This window comes from Coregonus clupeaformis, chromosome 2 (genome assembly GCF_020615455.1).
Source record: "Coregonus clupeaformis isolate EN_2021a chromosome 2, ASM2061545v1, whole genome shotgun sequence".
In the NCBI taxonomy this organism is placed as follows: domain Eukaryota; kingdom Metazoa; phylum Chordata; class Actinopteri; order Salmoniformes; family Salmonidae; genus Coregonus; species Coregonus clupeaformis.
Genome location: NC_059193.1, coordinates 1,632,329 through 1,652,531, shown reverse-complemented (window position 1 = coordinate 1,652,531; position 20,203 = coordinate 1,632,329). Strand labels below are relative to the sequence as shown.

The 20,203-nt window shown below is 43.4% G+C and overlaps 1 protein-coding gene across 8 annotated transcripts in view; it reads left to right on the top strand.

The window, feature by feature from the left end:
- Positions 1 to 20,203, top strand: part of LOC121550000 (MICOS complex subunit MIC19) — a 106,461-nt gene that overhangs the window by 29,800 nt on the left and 56,458 nt on the right. For all 8 annotated transcript variants that reach the window (XM_045225669.1, XM_045225668.1, XM_045225685.1 and 5 more), the window contains one exon: positions 15,425 to 15,605. In XM_045225669.1, coding sequence (XP_045081604.1) covers positions 15,425 to 15,605 — 181 coding nt within the window. The remainder of the gene's footprint in view (positions 1 to 15,424; positions 15,606 to 20,203) is intronic.

Genomic DNA, 20,203 nt, shown 5'->3' with positions numbered 1-20,203 from the left:
ATTCATTTGAATACAGTTTGGAACGAAGTGTCTCCAGGATGTTGGACGTAGCTGTTAACAGATGTGCCTAACATGCTGACCACACCTCCCGCATTGCGTGTGCGAGCGTTGCAAAATGCATTTACACATACACGTTATTCAATAATTTCAAGCGCCAACGAGCGTATGCGTAGCCAGGCGATAAAATAGAACTTGGTTCTATTTTGGATGCTTGACGCGCTGCAAGTCCCGCCTCTCCCATCTCCTCATTGGTTTTTAGGAGCATATACCCACGTGAGTTATTGAAAGATGGAGGTCCACACTCCAGTCCATTTGGTGTTGGTAATGTACCTTTTAAAGTTGGTTGCCAACCACCATATAAAATCCGAAGAAGTATAATTATTTTTTATTTATTTAACTAGGCAAGTAAGTTAAAAACAAATTCTTATTTGCAATGACAGCCTACCCTGGCCAAACCCTAACCCAGATGACGCTGGGCCAATTGTGCGGCGCCCTATGGGACTCCTAATCACGGCCGGTTGTGATACAGCCTGGAATCGAACCAGGGTCTGTAGTGACGCCTCTAGCACTGAGATGCAGTGCCTTAGACGGCTGTGCCACTCTGGAGCCCAATAGAATGAAAGAGGAGAAAAACTGTGGGTGAATTGTCTGAGTAGAGAACACACGATTTTGCATGACTCAACATGGGTCAAAATTCTACGAAGGACCATATGCATTTCAGGTAAAATAACAACCCAATGTTCATCTCCCAGGACAAATTATATAGCAACAGCAACCTAGCAAAATGTCCATGAATGTTTCATGTGTGTTTCGACCTCTCCCCAAATGAATATCGTTGGTTCAGTTATATTTCCCTTCATTACTTTCCAAACCCACCACCCCTTCCCCAATTGGAGTAAACTAGTGAACAACAACGCTTAGGCCTCTACTTCCAGCTCATACATACTATATACATTTTATGGACACAGTCAAATTCTACAATAATTATATTTAGTTTGTTTTTACTCCTGAACTTCCTCTGATCATTTTCATTTTTTACCTATAACCTATATACTTATTATGGACACAGTATGCTTTACATTTGTTATCTTGTTGTTATTAGTTGTTGTTATTAGTCCCATCCTTCAGCTCCATTCAACACCTCCCATCTATCTCTTAACACCATCCATATTGGATTTCTATTTGCCATATATTTTTAAACTGTACTGTGATGTTTTACAAAAGTTCTGAACCTTTCTATTCTCGTTGTTTCTACAGATCGTAAATTGAAAATAAACATTTTTGCTAAAAGTATTATTATATTATTGATCGATTGACTGACTTTTCAGATCACCCAGTAGTGCTATCTGCAGGGTTAGCTCCAGGTAAATATTGCAATCCTTTAGCCATTCCTGGACCTGTGTCCAAAAACAAGCTACAAATGGACAGTGCCAAAACAAATGATCTAATGATTCTGTCTCTTCGCAGCAAAATCTGCAGAGCTGGGAAGATTGTATCCCCCATATAAATAACATTCTATTGGTAGCAAGAATTCTATATAATAATTTAAATTGAAAAATTCTAAGTTTTGAATCCGGCGTCGTTTTGCGTATCAATTCATAAACACTATGCCATGGAATCGGTACGTCAAAAATCTCTTCCCAACTATTTTGCAATCTATATGGGACAGCTGTCAATCCTTTGGTCCTTAAGTGAAACTGGTATACTTTTTTATTTATCGCAATTTTCTTTAACCAATTATGTTCTTTAATGCAAGGCCGACAGACAAGTTCCTTACATTTTCCTCCTTCCACTTTCCTTTTCCATTTTTGTGGTAATGCTGCAATTACAGTGGGGGGAAAAAAGTATTTAGTCAGCCACCAATTGTGCAAGTTCACCCACTTAAAAAGATGAGGCCTGTAATTTTCATCATAGGTACACGTCAACTATGACAGACAAAATTAAAAAAAAAAAAAAATCCTGAAAATCACATTGTAGGATTTTTAATTAATTTATTTGCAAATTATGGTGGAAAATAAGTATTTGGTCAATAACAAAAGTTTCTCAATACTTTGTTATATACCCTTTGTTGGCAATGACACAGGTCAAACGTTTTCTGTAAGTCTTCACAAGGATTTCACACACTGTTGCTGGTATTTTGGCCCATTCCTCCAAGCAGATCTCCTCTAGAGCAGTGATGTTTTGGGGCTGTCGCTGGGCAACACGGACTTTCAACTCCCTCCAAAGATTTTCTATGGGGTTGAGATCTGGAGACTGGCTAGGCCACTCCAGGACCTTGAAATGCTTCTTACGAAGCCACTCCTTCGTTGCCCGGGCGGTGTGTTTGGGATCATTGTCATGCTGAAAGACCCAGACACGTTTCATCTTCAATGCCCTTGCTGATGGAAGGAGGTTTTCACTCAAAATCTCACGATACATGGCCCCATTCATTCTTTCCTTTACACGGATCAGTCGTCCTGGTCCCTTTGCAGAAAAACAGCCCCAAAGCATGATGTTTCCACCCCCATGCTTCACAGTAGGTATGGTGTTCTTTGGATGCAACTCAGCATTCTTTGTCCTCCAAACACGACGAGTTGAGTATGACATTCTCCCAATCCTCTTCTGGATCATCCAAATACACTCTAGCAAACTTCAGACGGGCCTGGACATGTACTGGCTTAAGCAGGGGGACACGTCTGGCACTGCAGGATTTGAGTCCCTGGCGGCGTAGTGTGTTACTGATGGTAGGCTTTGTTACTTTGGTCCTAGCTCTCTGCAGGTCATTCACTAGGTCCCCCCGTGTGGTTCTGGGATTTTTGCTCACCGTTCTTGTGATCATTTTGACCCCACGGGGTGAGATCTTGCGTGGAGCCCCATATCGAGGGAGATTATCAGTGGTCTTGTATGTCTTCCATTTCCTAATAATTGCTCCCACAGTTGATTTCTTCAAACCAAGCTGCTTACATATTGCAGATTCAGTCTTCCCAGCCTGGTGCAGGTCTACAATTTTGTTTCTGGTGTCCTTTGACAACTCTTTGGTCTTGGCCATAGTGGAGTTTGGAGTGTGACTGTTTGAGGTTGTGAACAGGTGTCTTTTATACTGATAACAAGTTCAAACAGGTGCCATTAATACAGGGAACGAGTGGAGGACAGAGGAGCCTCTTAAAGAAGAAGTTACAGGTCTGTGAGAGCCAGAAATCTTGCTTGTTTGTAGGTGACCAAATACTTATTTTCCACCATAATTTGCAAATAAATTCATAAAAAATCCTACAATGTGATTTTCTGTAAAAAAAAAAATCTCAATTTGTCTGTCATAGTTGATGTGTACCTATGATGAAAATTACAGGGGTCTCATCTTTTTAAGTGGGAGAACTTGCACAATTGGTGGCTGACTAAATACTTTTTTTCCCCACTGTATTTGGTTGTAATTTTGGGTAGAGCAGACATTTCCATATGTTTTTGTTAGCTGCATGTGCGACAACTCCACCAGTCCTACCGATAATATCATTTACGAAGATTATACCTTTTTTAAACATTTTGTCAAAAAAAAGAGTTTTTTTTATCAATTAGTATATTTGAGTTTAACCACAATATTTGTTGCATTATTTGTTCTGTCGTTTCTGGAGGATTACATTGAAATTGCAACCAACTTTCTATGGCTTGTTTTAGAAATAGTGATATTTGGGAGATTATTTCCTTTTCAAATAACTTAAAGTGAGAGGTTGTAATCTGAATAAAGGGAAAAAGGCCATTCTTGAACATTGGGTGAGACAATCTTACTAATTTGGTTCAATTGGTCTTGGTATTTTAACCTGCGTTAAACCTGCATGAAAGTGTCTGGTGGTGATAGACCAAATTACCATGTGCACGCAGACACACAGAGCTGGTTTGGTCTGCATGTAAGGTCTTTGAGTTGGAAGGTAAATGGTAGGCTAACTCTCTACTCTGAGGCTAATTTTTCATCCTTAATATGTCACGTCTATATGATGTGTTTTTTTTCTTCTTTCTATCATTGAGTTTTCTATTCATTTGAATTTATTGGGGGGAAAGGTCCACCCTTATCTTTTAATTGAAAGAGATGTCGGCACAGAAGGCTTCTTCACAGCTTCGCCGTCGAAGGTAATTGAATTGCGATGGTATTTAGTGCACTACTTTTGACGATGAACCAGTGCTGGAATTGAGGTATCTAGCCTAAGATTGTATTGTTTTAAACTTAACTGGTAGTGTTCACTGTAGTACAAAAACTGACTGTAAGAGTCGGTGTGGAGTTATGAATTAATTGACCGTTGGTCAAACCCATAGTGTGCAGATGCCACAGACATTTAGTGACCTGTGGACTTACCTGGGTTTCACTTTGCAGTAGTAGAATGTCTCTACTGTAACCAAGAAACTTGATCTTGACATCTAGCCACTTAGCTAGCAAGTTAGCAAACTAAATCCATAGCAGGAGCCCTGAGCTGGACATAATTCATTTGACACATCTTAGATTTCTTATAGTTCTACTTAACTTAGAAGTTATACGCAGTGGCGTACCACGCACCCCCACAGCCCCCACGAGGTGGAGTTGACACTTTAACAAAAAATGTTTTACGTTATAACATTTTCTGAAGACTCTCCTCTGTGAGGCGTCAGAGCAGAAAGGAAAATTCCCTCTCTCCTCTCTCTATTTATCTCTACTCTTCTCTCTCTTTCTTGACCTCTATCCTCTCTATTTATCTCTACTCTACTCTCTCTCTTTCTTGACCTCTATCCTCTCTATTTATCTCTACTCTTCTCTCTCTCTCTTTCTTGACCTTTATCCTCTCTATTTATCTCTACTCTACTCTCTCTCTTTCTTGACCTCTATCCTCTCTATTTATCTCTACTCTTCTCTCTTCTCTCTTTCTTGACCTCTATCCTCTCTTTATCTCTACTCTTCTCTCTCTCTTTCTTGACCTCTATCCTCTCTTTATCTCTACTCTTCTCTCTTTCTTGACTTATATCTACTCTACTCTCTCTTTCTTGACCTCTATCCTCTCGCTATTTACCTCTCCTCTTCTCCTCTGCTTTGTCAGCACTCACTGCCCTGCCCTCTGATTGCGGTTGACCTGTGGTGGCCCCTAAGCACTGTGGGAGAAAAAATGATGCTCAGAGAGGATTCCACTCAGACTGACACAGAGACAGACAGTCACAGGTCCCGCTTCTCAGGTTGTTCCTGTCACCACTGGGCATGCCCATGCTGATTTTAAGTGTGACACAAAGTGGTTTGTCCAAGTGTCACTGTGATGAATGTGGCAGTATGTGTCTCTGAGTGCCACTGTGTTTAACACCAGAACCACTGAAGCAGTTATTTGGACTGCTCATTAATTAAAACATTGCATTACTCTGCCCTTTCTAAAGTCATGCCCCCCTCCGTCTTGATTTTTCTAAATAAGTCTTTATAACACACTGTCGTTCTTAGAATCTTAACATCACAAACAGAACTGGAGTTATAACCAGTTTTAGTAGGGCATGTCATAAAAATAAAGGTTTTTACCCCGTTGCTCCTCCTTCTCCCGACAGTTGAATTGAAGGTGCCGTGCTCAGTTGATAATCACGCCGATAATTGCCTCAACTGAACTGGCTAAACTATACCGATACTAATTTCACAGATATAACAACAGATTCAATAAATGAAGTAAAGTATGATGGGGGAGAAAGGGGGAGTTGATGAGTGAGGGGAAGCGAATGCGTAATTAGGCCTAGGTAATCACCAATTGTGAATGAAGAACTGGGTGGGTCATTCTATTGTATTGATCTATTCTAATAATAAATGGAATGTACCCTATATCAGTCCACCCAATGCAAGCAGTTTTGTCAGTCTACTCTGGCCTACTTGGAGTACACACTGTGTAATGTCCAATGGCAAGAAGACCAAGACGAATGGATGCACATGCTGCGTTAGCGCTGCTGCAAGATCTGAATGAAAAGGACTCAGATGGTGGGGAAGAAATGAATCATGACATCTCTGATGATTCTTCTGATTCTGAGCCTCAGCCTGAACCGAGGCCTAAGCATAAAAAAAGCCTTAACGGTGTGCACTGAGCAGGTGGCCACGCCACCACCAAATGAAACAGTGAGACAGGTTAGAAGAAGGGAAGGCACCATTTAAATAAAACATGCCGGTGACAATGCTATGGGCCGATTATCAGCACACAATGTAGTCACTGACAGCAGGCCCTACGTCTCAAGCAAAAAACAACATTAGCAACACACTCACCAGCTTTCGTTGTTTATGTGACATGGACGTGCTCCAACTGATACCATTACGTCTAGACACACACCATGTAAGCAAGAGCTGATAATAATCGACTATCTCACAGACGCCAAATTTGTCCGACAATGGCACTTCAAAGTTCTAACTAGAGATGCATGATTTCGGAAAGCAGAACTTTCCCCACTCTCAATTCTATAATTGTTCTCCTTTTATAATTGGTGCGTGTTGCTAAGGTTTATATTCACACTGTTGCTTGATAATACAGTGATAGCATTGACCTTCACCCAGCGTCTGTCTCTCCTCCTCTTAAACCAGCCTGACATTTTGACTTCTTTCTCTATTTTAGATCTTAATCATATGTTTTGTTTGCGTACTCCCCTCTCGCTCTACATTTACATTTTAGTTGTTTAGCAGATGCTCTTATCCAGAGCGACTTACGGTAGTGAGTGAATACATTTTTCATACTATTCCCCCGTGGGAATCGAACCCACAACGCTGGCATTGCAAGCTGAGCCACACGGGAACTCTAACTCGCTCTCTCTTCTCTCTTTTAATTTCCTTCTTTCCCTCCCCCAAAAACTGAATAAAAATGCTTACTGTCTTAATAAAACTCAATTTTCCACCACCATGCTAGAGTGGCTAATGCTACTTCCTGATGTTGTGCCCCGTGCTCAGCCAGGGGTAAACAACAGACTGCTGCAGTGTGCAACATCCAGAACATATCCTAAAACGTAGTTTTATTAAGACAGAAGACAGTACGTACATTCTCCCCCCCCCAAAAAAAACAACAACAACTAATTAACAATTAAAGCTAGTTAAGGAGGAAACCGATGCCTTTGCAGCCTGTATGGAGGATGTTGTATGTACGAACCGGTCCCAATGTTTTACCATCTGAGTACATTACGCCTAAACGATAGTGAAGATGTAGCGCCTGCTAGCAGCTGCCCAGGCCTCTTCTCTTCTTTTCAATACAACCCTTTTCACATAGGTGACATGCATTCCTTATCAACATGTAGATGGCTTGACGCATGGCTGGTTGTGTGATTGAATGTGTTGCTCCTATGGAGTGTGTCCCTCCCTTCTGTCTCCATAGAAATAGAATCCACCCATCACAGAATGTTGACTTTGAATGGGAATGTCCGTTCTAGTAACTATATATCTATACCTACACATCATCTCTAGAGCAGCTCACCATTAGGATGAAGCAGCACAGGTCCTACAGTGAGGGGAAAAAAGTATTTGATCCCCTGCTGATTTTGTACGTTTGCCCACTGACAAAGAAATGATCAGTCTATAATTTTAATGGTAGGTTTATTTGAACAGTGAGAGACAGAATAACAACAAAAAAATCCAGAAAAACGCATGTCAAAAATGTTATAAATTGATTTGCATTTTAATGAGGGAAATAAGTATTTGATCCCCTCTCAATCAGAAAGATTTCTGGCTCCCAGGTGTCTTTTATACAGGTAACGAGCTGAGATTAGGAGCACACTCTTAAAGGGAGTGCTCCTAATCTCAGTTTGTTACCTTTATAAAAGACACCTGTCCACAGAAGCAATCAATCAATCAGATTCCAAACTCTCCACCATGGCCAAGACCAAAGAGCTCTCCAAGGATGTCAGGGACAAGATTGTAGACCTACACAAGGCTGGAATGGGCTACAAGACCATCGCCAAGCAGCTTGGTGAGAAGTTGACAACAGTTGGTGCGATTATTCGCAAATGGAAGAAACACAAAAGACTGTCAATCTCCCTCGGCCTTTGGCTCCATGCAAGATCTCACCTCGTGGAGTTGCAATGATCATGAGAACGGTGAGGAATCAGCCCAGAACTACACGCGAAGATCTTGTCAATGATCTCAAGGCAGCTGGGACCATAGTCACCAAGAAAACAATTGGTAACACACTACGCTGCGAAAGACTGAAATCCTGCAACGCCCGCAAGGTCCCCCTGCCCAAGAAAGCACATATACAGGCCCGTCTGAAGTTTGCCAATGAACATCTGAATGATTCCGAGGAGAACTGGGTGAAAGTGTTGTGGTCAGATGAGAGCAAACTGGAGCTCTTTGGCATCAACTCAACTCGCCGTGTTTGGAGGAGGAGGAATGCTGCCTATGACCCCAAGAACACCATCCCCACCGTCAAACATGGAGGTGGAAACATTATGCTTTGGGGGTGTTTTTCTGCAAAGCGGACAGGACAACTTCACCGCATCAAAGGGACGTTGGACGGGGCCATGTACCGTCAAATCTTGGGTGCTTCCCTCCTTCCCTCAGCCAGGGCATTGAAAATGGGTCGTGGATGGGTATTCCAGCATGACAATGACCCAAAACACACGGCCAAGGCCACAAAGGAGTGGCTCAAGAAGAAGCACATTAAGGTCCTGGAGTGGCCTAGCCAGTCTCCAGACCTTAATCCAATAGAAAATCTGTGGAGGGAGCTGAAGGTTTGAGTTGCCAAACGTCAGCCTCGAAACCTTAATGACTTGGAGAAGATCTGCAAAGAGGAGTGGGACAAAATCCCTCCTGAGATGTGTGCAAACCTGGTGGCCAACTACAAGAAACGTATGACCTCTGTGATTGCCAACAAGGGTTTTGCCCCCAAGTCCTAAGTCATGTTTTGCAGAGGGGTCAAATACTTATTTCCCTCATTAAAATGCAAATCAATTTATAACATTTTTGACATGCGTTTTTCTGGATTTTGTTGTTGTTATTCTGTCTCTCACTGTTCAAATAAACCTACCATTAAAATTATAGACTGATCATGTCTTTGTCATTGGGCAAACGTACAAAATCAGCAGGGGATCAAATACTTTTTTCCCTCACTGTATATGGCCTCAGGCTCCAGCACTGGAGATCATTTCACACCTGATACGTTTCCTCATGTTGCCTGCCTCTCTCTGGGGAAGAGTGTGTGTGTGTTTTTCCCCTCTAGTTAATTGTCATTTCTGTAAACAGCAATACAAATTGGTTAAGATTGTCTCTTCCCCCTAACACAGTCCATTAATAGCATTTTCTGCCCAAAATTGTGATGATCTCCACAACCTTGCGTTTGTGATTCTTTAGTGGAAACAAATCTATAATAATGAGAATTCACATTTGCTTTTTCTGTCTACATATTGAGAAAATCAGCTTTGCTTTAGTACAGTACAGGTCACACCAAGCTCCCTCATAGGCCAGGTGTAAGAAGGGGCTCAACTCCTATAGAAAGGTGGTATTATTTCACTGACTGACTGAAAGCAATCTAGAGCCACCCTCCGTCGTCAGATTATGCCAGCCTCCTCTACCCCCCCATAACCCCTTTTGCTCCTAGGAGTTGGGGTGGAGGGGAGCAGAGGGGGGCTAACCCATCAATGATTCATCCCCAGCATTCAACAACATTATTCACACATTAAAATTGCATGGTGCCTTTAAACCACTTTGTTCAGAGGCGTTTGGTTCAGGCCACGGCGCACACTGCAGCACCGTTACGCAAGGCTGTCAGAATCCATATTTAGAATTTTGAGAGCGGGGAGAGTTTGAGATTTTATGGGGAGGGGTGTAGGAGAGGAGGTGGGGTCTTTGAGTGGATCTGAGGTACAGTATTTTGGAATTCATAAGTTTGTTGAACCAGACGTTATTTGATATGTATGTGTGTGTGTGTGTGTGTGTGTGTGTGTGTGTGTCTTTTCTTTAACCAGAGAAGTCACATTGAGATTTACATCTCTTTTTGAAGTGAGCCCTGACCAAGATGGCAGTATACATATAGTTACACATGAGACACAACATAAAACATAATAATGAATGAAAGTTAAATCGGTGCAAAGTCCATAAGAGCGCTTAAAAGAGCAGGTTTAAACAATCTGTCAGCATATTTGGGTGGTTTGGGAAGCAAGAGGCCATAGGGCAGTAGAGAATGGTTTGGAATGCCTACCAATAAGAGCGCGTTAATGTGTTTATTGACCTTACCACATAGTGGTGACCTTAGTATATATTGACCTAACCTCCATTATAAATAGCTTAACACACACTGTTTGCCTGGCCTTAACCTCAACGCCTACTGTATGTACATGCCCTCAACCTTCAGACTGACTGAACATCCCAGTCAATTGTTTTTTAAGGACTCGTTACGGACTCACCATTCCATTTGCAGTTAATTTTTCCTACATTTCACTCTATGTCACCAAAAGTGCAGTACTTTCAAGTACTTCTTGTTCAAGGTCATTTTAAACGTGCTGAAAGCAGAGTGTTGTGTTTTGGGTGCCACTGGAGTGGCTGAGGAGAGGCACACACACGCAGTCCTCTCCAAAGTGATAATACCCCTCAATAACCCTCTTTTACACACCCTCACCCTATTTTCAAGTCTCAAATCACTGAGCCATCCAAAAACACACCCAGCCCCAAACAGCCAATCTCCCAGTTCTTTAACCAAAGATTATAGTCTATCTCCACATGTGGAGGGGGAAAGCATCCACCTATTCACAGGAAGATGATTCCTTACCCCCTGTTAGGTACAACATCCCCCCCCCCCCCCTACACACACATACACACACTTTCTCTCTTGCCAATTTTCCACAGCGAATGAAAAATGTGTCCAATATCCCTAGGCAGGCAATAATGATCGGAAAGCAATAGAGGTGAGGTGGATAGATAGCGCCCGGCCCGGCGAAGGCCGTTTTGCTTGGGTTTGCACTTGTTAAGGGTGTGTGTGTTTCTTTTAAAGGTTATGCTTTGCTGTTCTTTCTCAGCAAGGCACCCCCATTACTTCTCATTGTTGCGGTGTGAACTTTTCGTCTATTGTCTGAGTTGCTCTGTTATTGGCCGGAGCTAATGGCGCTTCCTTTACATTTACATTTTAGTCATTTAGCAGACGCTCTTATCCAGAGCATACATTTTCATACTGGCCCCCTGTGGGAAACGAACCCACAACCCTGGCGTTGCAAGCACCATGCTCTACCAACTGAGCTACAGGGGACTAGTTTAGCTGCCTGCAACCCTAGCTCCTCTGATTCCCTGGGCTCCTTCAGAGTCTTTAAAGGTCTGTAGAAACTGGTGGCGGGAAGGGGCCATTAAAGATGATCTCAGAGCACACACACACACACACACCTGGCACTAACACGCAGGAAGACAGACATGTATACACACACACACAGAAGAACCACAAGCTCACTCACTATTACACTAGAGAGATGAATAACAGAATGGTTTTATCTTCTGAAAAGGAATGTACTTCTGCCGTGTGCGTGTGTGTGTGAGCCCATGATGGATGGAGAGTGCTGACATGTGGAGCTCAGTGGACTGAGAGACAGGAGATGGCTGGACTCTCTCACTCCTTCTCCCTCCCCCTCTCTCTCTGCTTCACTCAGAAAAACATGGCATGTCACCCCTGCTCCCCTCTGCTCTCTGAAATCAGAGGTAGCAGAACAAACATCAGCTGTATATTGGACCATTTCACCCAGGGCCAGTCAACCTATAAAAGGTATTTGTGGTGGATGATAGATAGACGAATCAAACTATCAGTCTAATGGTGGGTTGTTGTGGACTGGTGGTCATGGGAATGTTATTTTGATGTTGGTTGATCACTATCGGACTACCCATCTATCTGTGATTTCTAGCCTTCCTGTTACTATTTCAGCCATAGAATAGTTGAGGTTATATTTTAGAGCGTAGGTCAACGTTGTTGATGATATTTCCTCAGTCAATATTTTGTAGGCTAATTGCTCTCAAATTCCTCCTTGGTGGTTCAGTATGTCTTTTCATCACTTATATCAGGCTGGTGTGTTTTGATTCTAAAAAGCGGAACTGTTTGGATCTCACCGTTCAGGGACCTTCCTTTACTTCACCAATCACACCAGCGCAGTGTAGTGGTGAACGTGTTGCTAGGCAACTATAAGAATCTAATGCCAATTGACAGGGTTCAAAAAGTTGCATCCTTCCAACTCTGCCTGGTGGGAAGTGTGTTGCCTGTTTACCAGCTCAAAATAACACTGCACTCTTCCTATGTAAATATGTCTGGGGGGGTTTTCGCAGGAAAGTGTCACGTCTAAATTAATCTCCAAATTTGGGGCTATGAGGCATTTAAAAGCAAAGCCAGACTTTGGTTTATCTGTTTTTGCTAGAAACTTCAAATGAACATCTTCTGAAATAACCTTTTTTATACCCTTTGTCATTTTGAACTGTCAAGTCTGCGATGTCGCCCTCTTTCTGCCAGCTGGCGAACCGCAAGACCAGCTTGTGAATTTAAAGGGGAAGAACGGCACATTTCTAAAATGTGTCTATGTTCCTAAACCCCTCTGACTCGTTGTTGGACTGTTTGTCAAAGTGCGCACCTCTCTCACTCAGGGAGAGCGAGGTAGAGCGAGAGCTACGTCGCAGGGTTATACAGGACCCCCCACCCCCCATTCACAAAGTTGTTAAGGTCACACTCCCACACATGATATAATTGAAAAGCCCAGAATGTCCTCTCAAAGGGACAACAGGACTTAATACAGTGGCTTGTATGTCCTCAGAGATACGGACCAAGAACTGATGTCCACTAGAGGACAAAAATCAATTGCTGGGTCTCAGGAGAATATCATGGAATAGGCTATGTGAACGTTTATAAAGACAAAAGGCAGACACATGGAATTGTTTGATTTTGATGGATGGTTGGACATGACAAATGTAGGTGGATATTTTCTTATCTAAGATGTTGGTGTAACTTTGCTTCAGTATATATTTCTCGAGAGTGTGTGTTTGTTTCGCGCACAGGACTCGAGCCTGGATGGACTCGCATCTGGTAAAAACCTTATAGCCTATTGCGAAATATATTCCAAAATTCAAACAAAATGCACCAGCGACATCATTTAGGAGATAGATGTTGTGAGCACAGTGTTTCTGATCAGATCGACAATAATCGTCTAATGTATTTGTGTGGCTACGATGCCATCTTTAGAGCACAGCATTTTCTGCCTGGTTTCCAGAGCATTGAAAGAGAGAAATGAAATGGGCTGCTACCGAAATCTGGTGATGCTTCTGACAATTTAGTAAAAGGTGTGTTGTGTTGGGTGACGTGCTAAAGTCTATTTTGCTAACTGCCAGTGTGTTGTTTATAAGGAGCTCCCTCCTGTGTGTGTTGTTGCATTAGCTGGCTGCTGTTTCCTCCTTGCTTGGCAGAGACATCAGAAAAGGTAAAATTGTGAACCCGCAACCCAAATGTATCATACACAATGTACAGTGCATTCGGAAAGTATTCCGATTTCCACATTTTGTTACGTTACAGCCTTATTCTAAAATGGATTAAATAGTTTTTTTGCCTCATCAATCTACACACAATACCCCATAATGACAAAGCAAAAACAGGTTTTTTAGAAATGTTTGCTAATTTTAAAAAACGGAAATATCGGAAATATATCACATTTACATAAGTATACAGACCCTTTACTCAGTACTTTGTTGAAGCACCTTTGGCAGCGATTACAGCCTCAAGTCTTCTTGGGTATGACGTTACAAGCTTGGCACACCTGTATTTGGGAAGTTTCTCCCATTCTTCTCTGCAGAACTTCTCAAACTCTGTCAGGTTGGAAGGGGAGCGTCGCTGCACAGCTATTTTCAGGTCTCTCCAGAGATGTTCGATCTGGTTCAAGTCCGGGCTCTGGCTGGGCCCCTCAAGGACATTCAGAGACTTGTCCCGAATCCACTCGTGTTGTCTTGGCTGTGTGCTTAGAGTGGTTGTCCTGTTGGAAGGTGAACCTTTGCCCCAGTCTGAGGTCCTGAGCGCTCTGTAGCAGGATCTCTCTGTACTTTACTCCGTTCATCTTTCCGTCGATCCTGACTAGTCTCCCAGTCCCTGCCGCTGAAAAACATCCCCACAGCATGATGCTGCCACCACCACGCTTCACGGTAGGGATGGTGCCAGGTTTCCTCCAGACGTGACGCTTGGCATTTAGGCCAAAGAGTTCATCTTGGTTTCATCAGACCAGAGAATCTTGTTTCTCATGGTCTGAGAGTCCTGTAGGTGCCTTTTGGCAAACTCCAAGCGGGCTGTCATGTACCTTTTACTGAGGAGTGGCTTCCGTCTGGCCACTATACCATACCATAAAGGCCTGATTGATGAAGTGCTGCAGAGATGGTTGTCCTTCTGGAAGGTTCTCCCATCTCCACAGAGATCTCTCCCAGCTCCACAACTTTGGAGCTCTGTCAGAGTGACCATCTGGTTCTTGGTCACCTCCCTGACCAAAGCCCTTCTCCCCCGATTGCTCAGTTTGGCCAGGCGGCCAGCTCTAGGAAGAGTCTTGGTGGTTCCAAACTTCTTCCATTTAAGAGTGATAGATGCCACTGTGTTCTTGGGGACCTTCAATGCTGCAGACATTTTTTGGTACCCTTTCCCAGATCTGTGCCTCGACACAATCCTGTCTTGGAGCTTTACGGACAATTATTTCGACTTCATGGCTTGGTTTTTTCTCTAACATGCACTGTCAACTGTAGGACCTTATATAGACAGGTGTGTGCCTTTCCAAATCATTTCCAATCACTTGAATTGACCACCGGTGGACTTCAGTGACGTTGTCGAAACATCTCAAGGATGATCAATGGAAACAGGATGCACCTGAGCTCAATTTCGAGTCTCATAGCAAAGGGTCTGAATAAGGTATTTACGTTTTTTTATTTTGAATACATTTGAAAACATTTCAAAAACCTGTTTTCACTTTGTCATTATGGGGTATTGCGTGTAGATTGCTGAGGAAAAAAAGTAATTTAAATACATTTTAGAATATGGCTGTAACAAATGTGGAAAAAGTCAAGGGGTCTGAATACTTTCCGAATGCACTGTATGCTATATCTCACAAACGATTGGAATTCACGAATTCAGTATTTTTGCTGTGACAGAACGTTTTTACTTTTCGTAGATTTGCGTTATTCCACAAAGTTCTGTCTAGCGCTGCAGTGAGTGTGTGTGTGTGTGTGTGTGTGTGGGGGGGGGGCTGTATAACCCTGTGACGTAGCTCTTGCTCTTCCTCACTCTCCCTGAGTGAGAGAGGTGCGCACTTTGACAGACAGTCCAACAACGAGTTATAGGGGTTTAGGAACATAGACACATTTTGGCAATTTGCCGTTATTCCCCTTTAAACTTGAGCTGTGTATGTTTTTGTGTACGTTGTGTGTGTCTGTGTACGTGTATGCTTGCGTATGCCTATATGCGTCAGTCTTTGTATCTGTCTTACCTGTATTATAAATGTTAACTGTCTCTGTCAGGCTGGAGGAGGAGAAGGTCCATGCTGCGTCCTTTGCTGAGGCTGAGGCACAGGCCAGTTTGAAGGACGAGGTGGGTCGTATCCTGGAGCTGGAGAGAGCCACGACCCACAATACCCTGACGCAGGCTGTAATGAGGGAGAGGGTCAGCGCCGAGGACGAGAGGCTACGCGCCCAGCTTTACGTAAGTCCCTAACCCCTTCCAACCATCTCTCAACCCCACACACACACACACATACACACACACACACAATCATGCTTCAATCCCCTGTCAACCATCCTTCAAACCCCCCTTAGTCAATTGTTTTTGTTCCAGTCTGAGCCCAGCACTAACACTGACTTTCACAATCATCAAGACCAGCTGTTGATTAGGTGAATTAAGTGTTTTAGTGCTGGGCTGGAACAAATGCCTGCACACCCAGTAGCTAGGGGTTGATGACTATAATGGCCCTGATGGTAGCTCTTTTCCCTCTGTAACCAGGGTGATGATCACTGTGCCCCTCATAGGTGGGATCATTTCCATAACCAAAACATAGGACTATATAGTGTAAAACGTCTTGTTCTGCTGGGCTTTCTAATGCTATACCGTACTCCATTCAAATATGACCAGTTGGCTACATTGGAAGATTTCCAAGTTTTCCAAACATTCCAGCACGGCAATTAACCCTTTAGCTTTGGATCTGCAGATAATATTCAAATGTTGTCTTGATCTTGGGGCTGTCCCCTTCATATAACTTCTGTTGAAACTACAACTATTGGGTTGTAACTTAGCAAATGACTTCCAGTGCTGTTAATACTCTTCTGTGGACAGCAAGAGGTACAGGAGGTTGGAATTGAACTGCAGCACTGTTATTAGGGCAGTTTAGCAGGAACCAGTCATGTATTTTGGGATTGTAGCTTGAATGCATAGAAATGACACTTCTTGCGTAGTAAATATTGCTCCCTTCCATCATCGGTTTCACACACACAGCCATGTGTGGTAATCGACAGGTCACGACTGGAGCGGTGACAAATGTCAGGGGTGTGTGTGTGTGTGTGTGTGTGTGTGTGAGCATAGCCTTGAGCTAGAGTCCATAGAGCCATCTGACCTGTGTGACCCCCTTACACACACACACACACACACACACACACACACACACACACACACACACACACACACACGCTAGCCCCTCAGAGGCCTGAGAAATAAGGGGTTTCACCTCTACCATATCATTGTGATGATTACCACTATATGATTAGGTTAAACTGAAATTGAACAAGTCTTCCTACAGGGCCATCTTGTATTTCCCTGTCCCCTTATTTCCTTTTAATGTTGTGTCTGAGAAAGCCGGCCTCATTTTAGAGAGCTATGGCTTTATTTGCTGTAAATTGCCCTTGTAAACACATAGCAAGAGTAGCGTCGTCCCTGCATGCCTTGATAGCCTACAGATTCTCACAACAGGCACATACACACACGCACACACAAGAACAACACGCTCCCTGGAGAACGGGCCCTGTTTACAAACCTACGCTATTGATTATATAGCTCATTGCCGTAATAGAAAAATGAATCATTTTGGGGGGCCAAGACGCCATGGCGTGCCGTGAATCCACCATGCCATGGGACGAGTATATCAGGGATCCCTCGCTCGGAACGACGATCCAATCGGAAAAAGAAAAAAAAAGTGAGCGAGGTGGGGGGAGAGAGCGGGGACTCTATACGCCTTAAGCATCTGTGAATAGAGCTGTTTCATTATTTGTTATCTTTAATTTAATTAGTTTTTTTGGAGGGCGGGAGGGAGGGAAAGGACCAGTCATGTATTTCCATGTAAGTGTCTGTCCTCTCTTGGTGCTGCTAAAATGAAATCTCTGAATAGTTCAGTCATATGGACTGTAGCCCTGCCAACAACAACCCTCGAATTGTGTCCAATGCCCCATTTAAGTTGTGGGGGCCGACGTGTTCCAGAAGATCCTACAACGAGGAACGGAAGCACGATCCGGTAGCTCCACCTCCCTCTCTCTGCGCGTTATGGGCAAGTCTATGGGCCAAATGTCCCCTCCCCTTCTGAAATTCGCAAGATGCGAAATCGGGATTTGTGTAGATGATCAGTGAAGAAAAATCTGTGCACCGGAATAAGGTTCCAAGTTAGTCATCGCATCCCACAGTCTGTTGACAGACATTACGATACCAGTACTGTTGCATGCTTCTGTCCATGAGAGATTAACTATCAGTATACAGCAGTAATATTACTGTACTTTATTACAGGACACAGCGGCGGCAGTACTGTATTACAGGTCACAGCGGCGGCAGTACTGTATTACAGGTCACAGCGGCGGCAGTCCTCTATTACAGGTCACAGCGGCGGCAGTACTGTATTACAGGTCACAGCGGCGGCAGTCCTCTATTACAGGTCACAGCGGCGGCAGTACTGTATTACAGGTCACAGCGGCGGCAGTACTGTATTACAGGTCACAGCGGCGGCAGTCCTCTATTACAGGACACAGCAGCAGTACTGTATTACAGGTCACAGCGGCGGCAGTACTGTATTACAGGTCACAGCGGCGGCAGTACTGTATTACAGGTCACAGCGGCGGCAGTACTGTATTACAGGTCACAGCGGCGGCAGTACTCTATTACAGGTCACAACAGCGGCAGTCCTTGCGTTACAGGTCACAGCAGCAGTACTAGAGGGCGAGAGAGTGAGATGTTTAAAACTCTATTCCTGGCCCCAAGGCTAACCCTGGGCCTTTACCATGTTTTAACACCCCCCCCCCCAAGAGACTGGAGGTGGGTGTTAAAATGAGAGGGTACATGCAAATTGAGCACACACACACTTTCTCTGACAGATATTTGTACACAGACAAGATTTTTTCTCACACTTTTTCTGTTTCTGTCTCTCTCACACTGGAGCGCCCGCAAAGAGCAGAAGAGGAGGGAAAGTCTGTTCTTTTAGCAGAAAGTGTGTATGATGATGTCCCTGTTTTGAGAATTCATTTAGAGTTCTGGAGTTTAATAGAATCCGAGGGGTTATCACCGAGCCTGCGCCTTTTTTACTCATGTAATTGTCAAGGCTGTCAGTGCTTTCCTATGCCCGCTGTTCTTTTCAACTGGAAATTGACTTTTCCCTTTAAAAGACAGCCTAGTCGCCCGCCTTCTTCCCTCATTGTCATTTCTTGGTGTTAACTCCGGGACGGCTGTCTCTCTCTCCTCACTGGATACGTCCCAATTGGCACCCTATTCCCTTTTATAGTGCACTACTTTTGTCAAAAGTAGTGCAATATAAAGTGAATAGGGTGTCATTTGGGAAGCAGCCAGTCTCTCTTCAGCCGCCAAGACACTTCCCGAACTGTCTTTGAAGTAGCACAGTGCTTTAAAATTGGTAAAAAATAAGTAGTTTCATTACATAGGTATGTTCACTCTGACTTCATGATGGATATTCAGAGTAATGTATAGACACTCTGAATAATGGATTTCCCTGTAGGCGTTCTGATTATGAGGGTTAGTATGGAGCATGTGAAATGCTTTGGTGATGACCACAAACTGCGTGTATGTACCGTTCCAACACGGGTCAATCAGTGTGTTACCTTTACATCGCACGAAACGGACACACCATAACGCGTTTGTAATCAGAAATGTAAAAAGTCAATAAGTATTTGAAAACGGGCCCTTGGAGCAGCATGGTTGCTGTACTAAGCACACGTTGCGGCCTAGATGGTGCTTTCAGAGATGATTTGTAAAATAATTTGTCATACCACCGCCCTGCACTTAACAGAGCACATTTATCAAATCAATGCGCTCTGGTCATTGATAAAGCCCAGCTTGGTCATTAATGGTGTTCCTATGGAACCACCATTTTACATGCAGCTAGAGCAGTGGTTTTCAACCTCTTTTTTGTCTCCAACAAATAATTACAGTTGGGAGTATTTATGATGTTATAAACAGTTTTACATGACTTTTCACAATACAAATTCTTTAACAAACATCCATCTGTAATAAAATGTATTTTAATCTGCTACATTCACTGATAACATTGGCTCTAAATTTGACCGCTAAGATATTTTATGTAAAGAAATTCAGCCACGCGAATGGTGGTCCTCGAGCTTTTGATGGCGATTTGGTTTCCCCGGAAAGGAAAAGGTTGGGGACCAGTGAGCTAGAGGACCCTGTGCTGCATTACCAATTAGAGAAGATATAAATGTCTACTCTATAAGCCCACACCAATGCAAGGCCACAACCGTTACGCTATTGTGGGATTTGATTCTTAGCAAGCCTGTCCCTGGATCTACAAAAGGTGCTGCTTTGCTATTGGAAAAAAATACATTTGCTATAATAGCAAAGCAGCACCTTGGTTTTATGGTAAAATATGATTTATTTTCCCCCATTTTTTGAAGAAAATGCTGTGCTACACTGTTACAGCATATACCCAGAGAGAGAGGCTGGATATATTCCATGGGGAAATGTCAGTGAAACTCGTTGTAAGGGGATTGATTGGAATACTATGTGGTAGAGGAGGAAGAGGAGAGAGGAGAAGCAGGTGAATAAGTAAGGATGGGGTATAGAGGCTAGCCTACATAAGCTATACATAAGCCAGGCTGGAGCGGTAGAGGAAAGCGCTAGTTGTTGTGTTTTCTCTCCTCAGTCTCCTGATCCAACAAGGTATTGATTGGTCTTCTCATCAGGATGCATGTCACGTCGCCACGGCAGCAGGGCCCTATAGAACCCCCGGTACATCACAAACAATGGGAGAGGTGTACTGTGCTCGAATGCTCACCACGTCATCCTGTAATGGCCACACCACCACG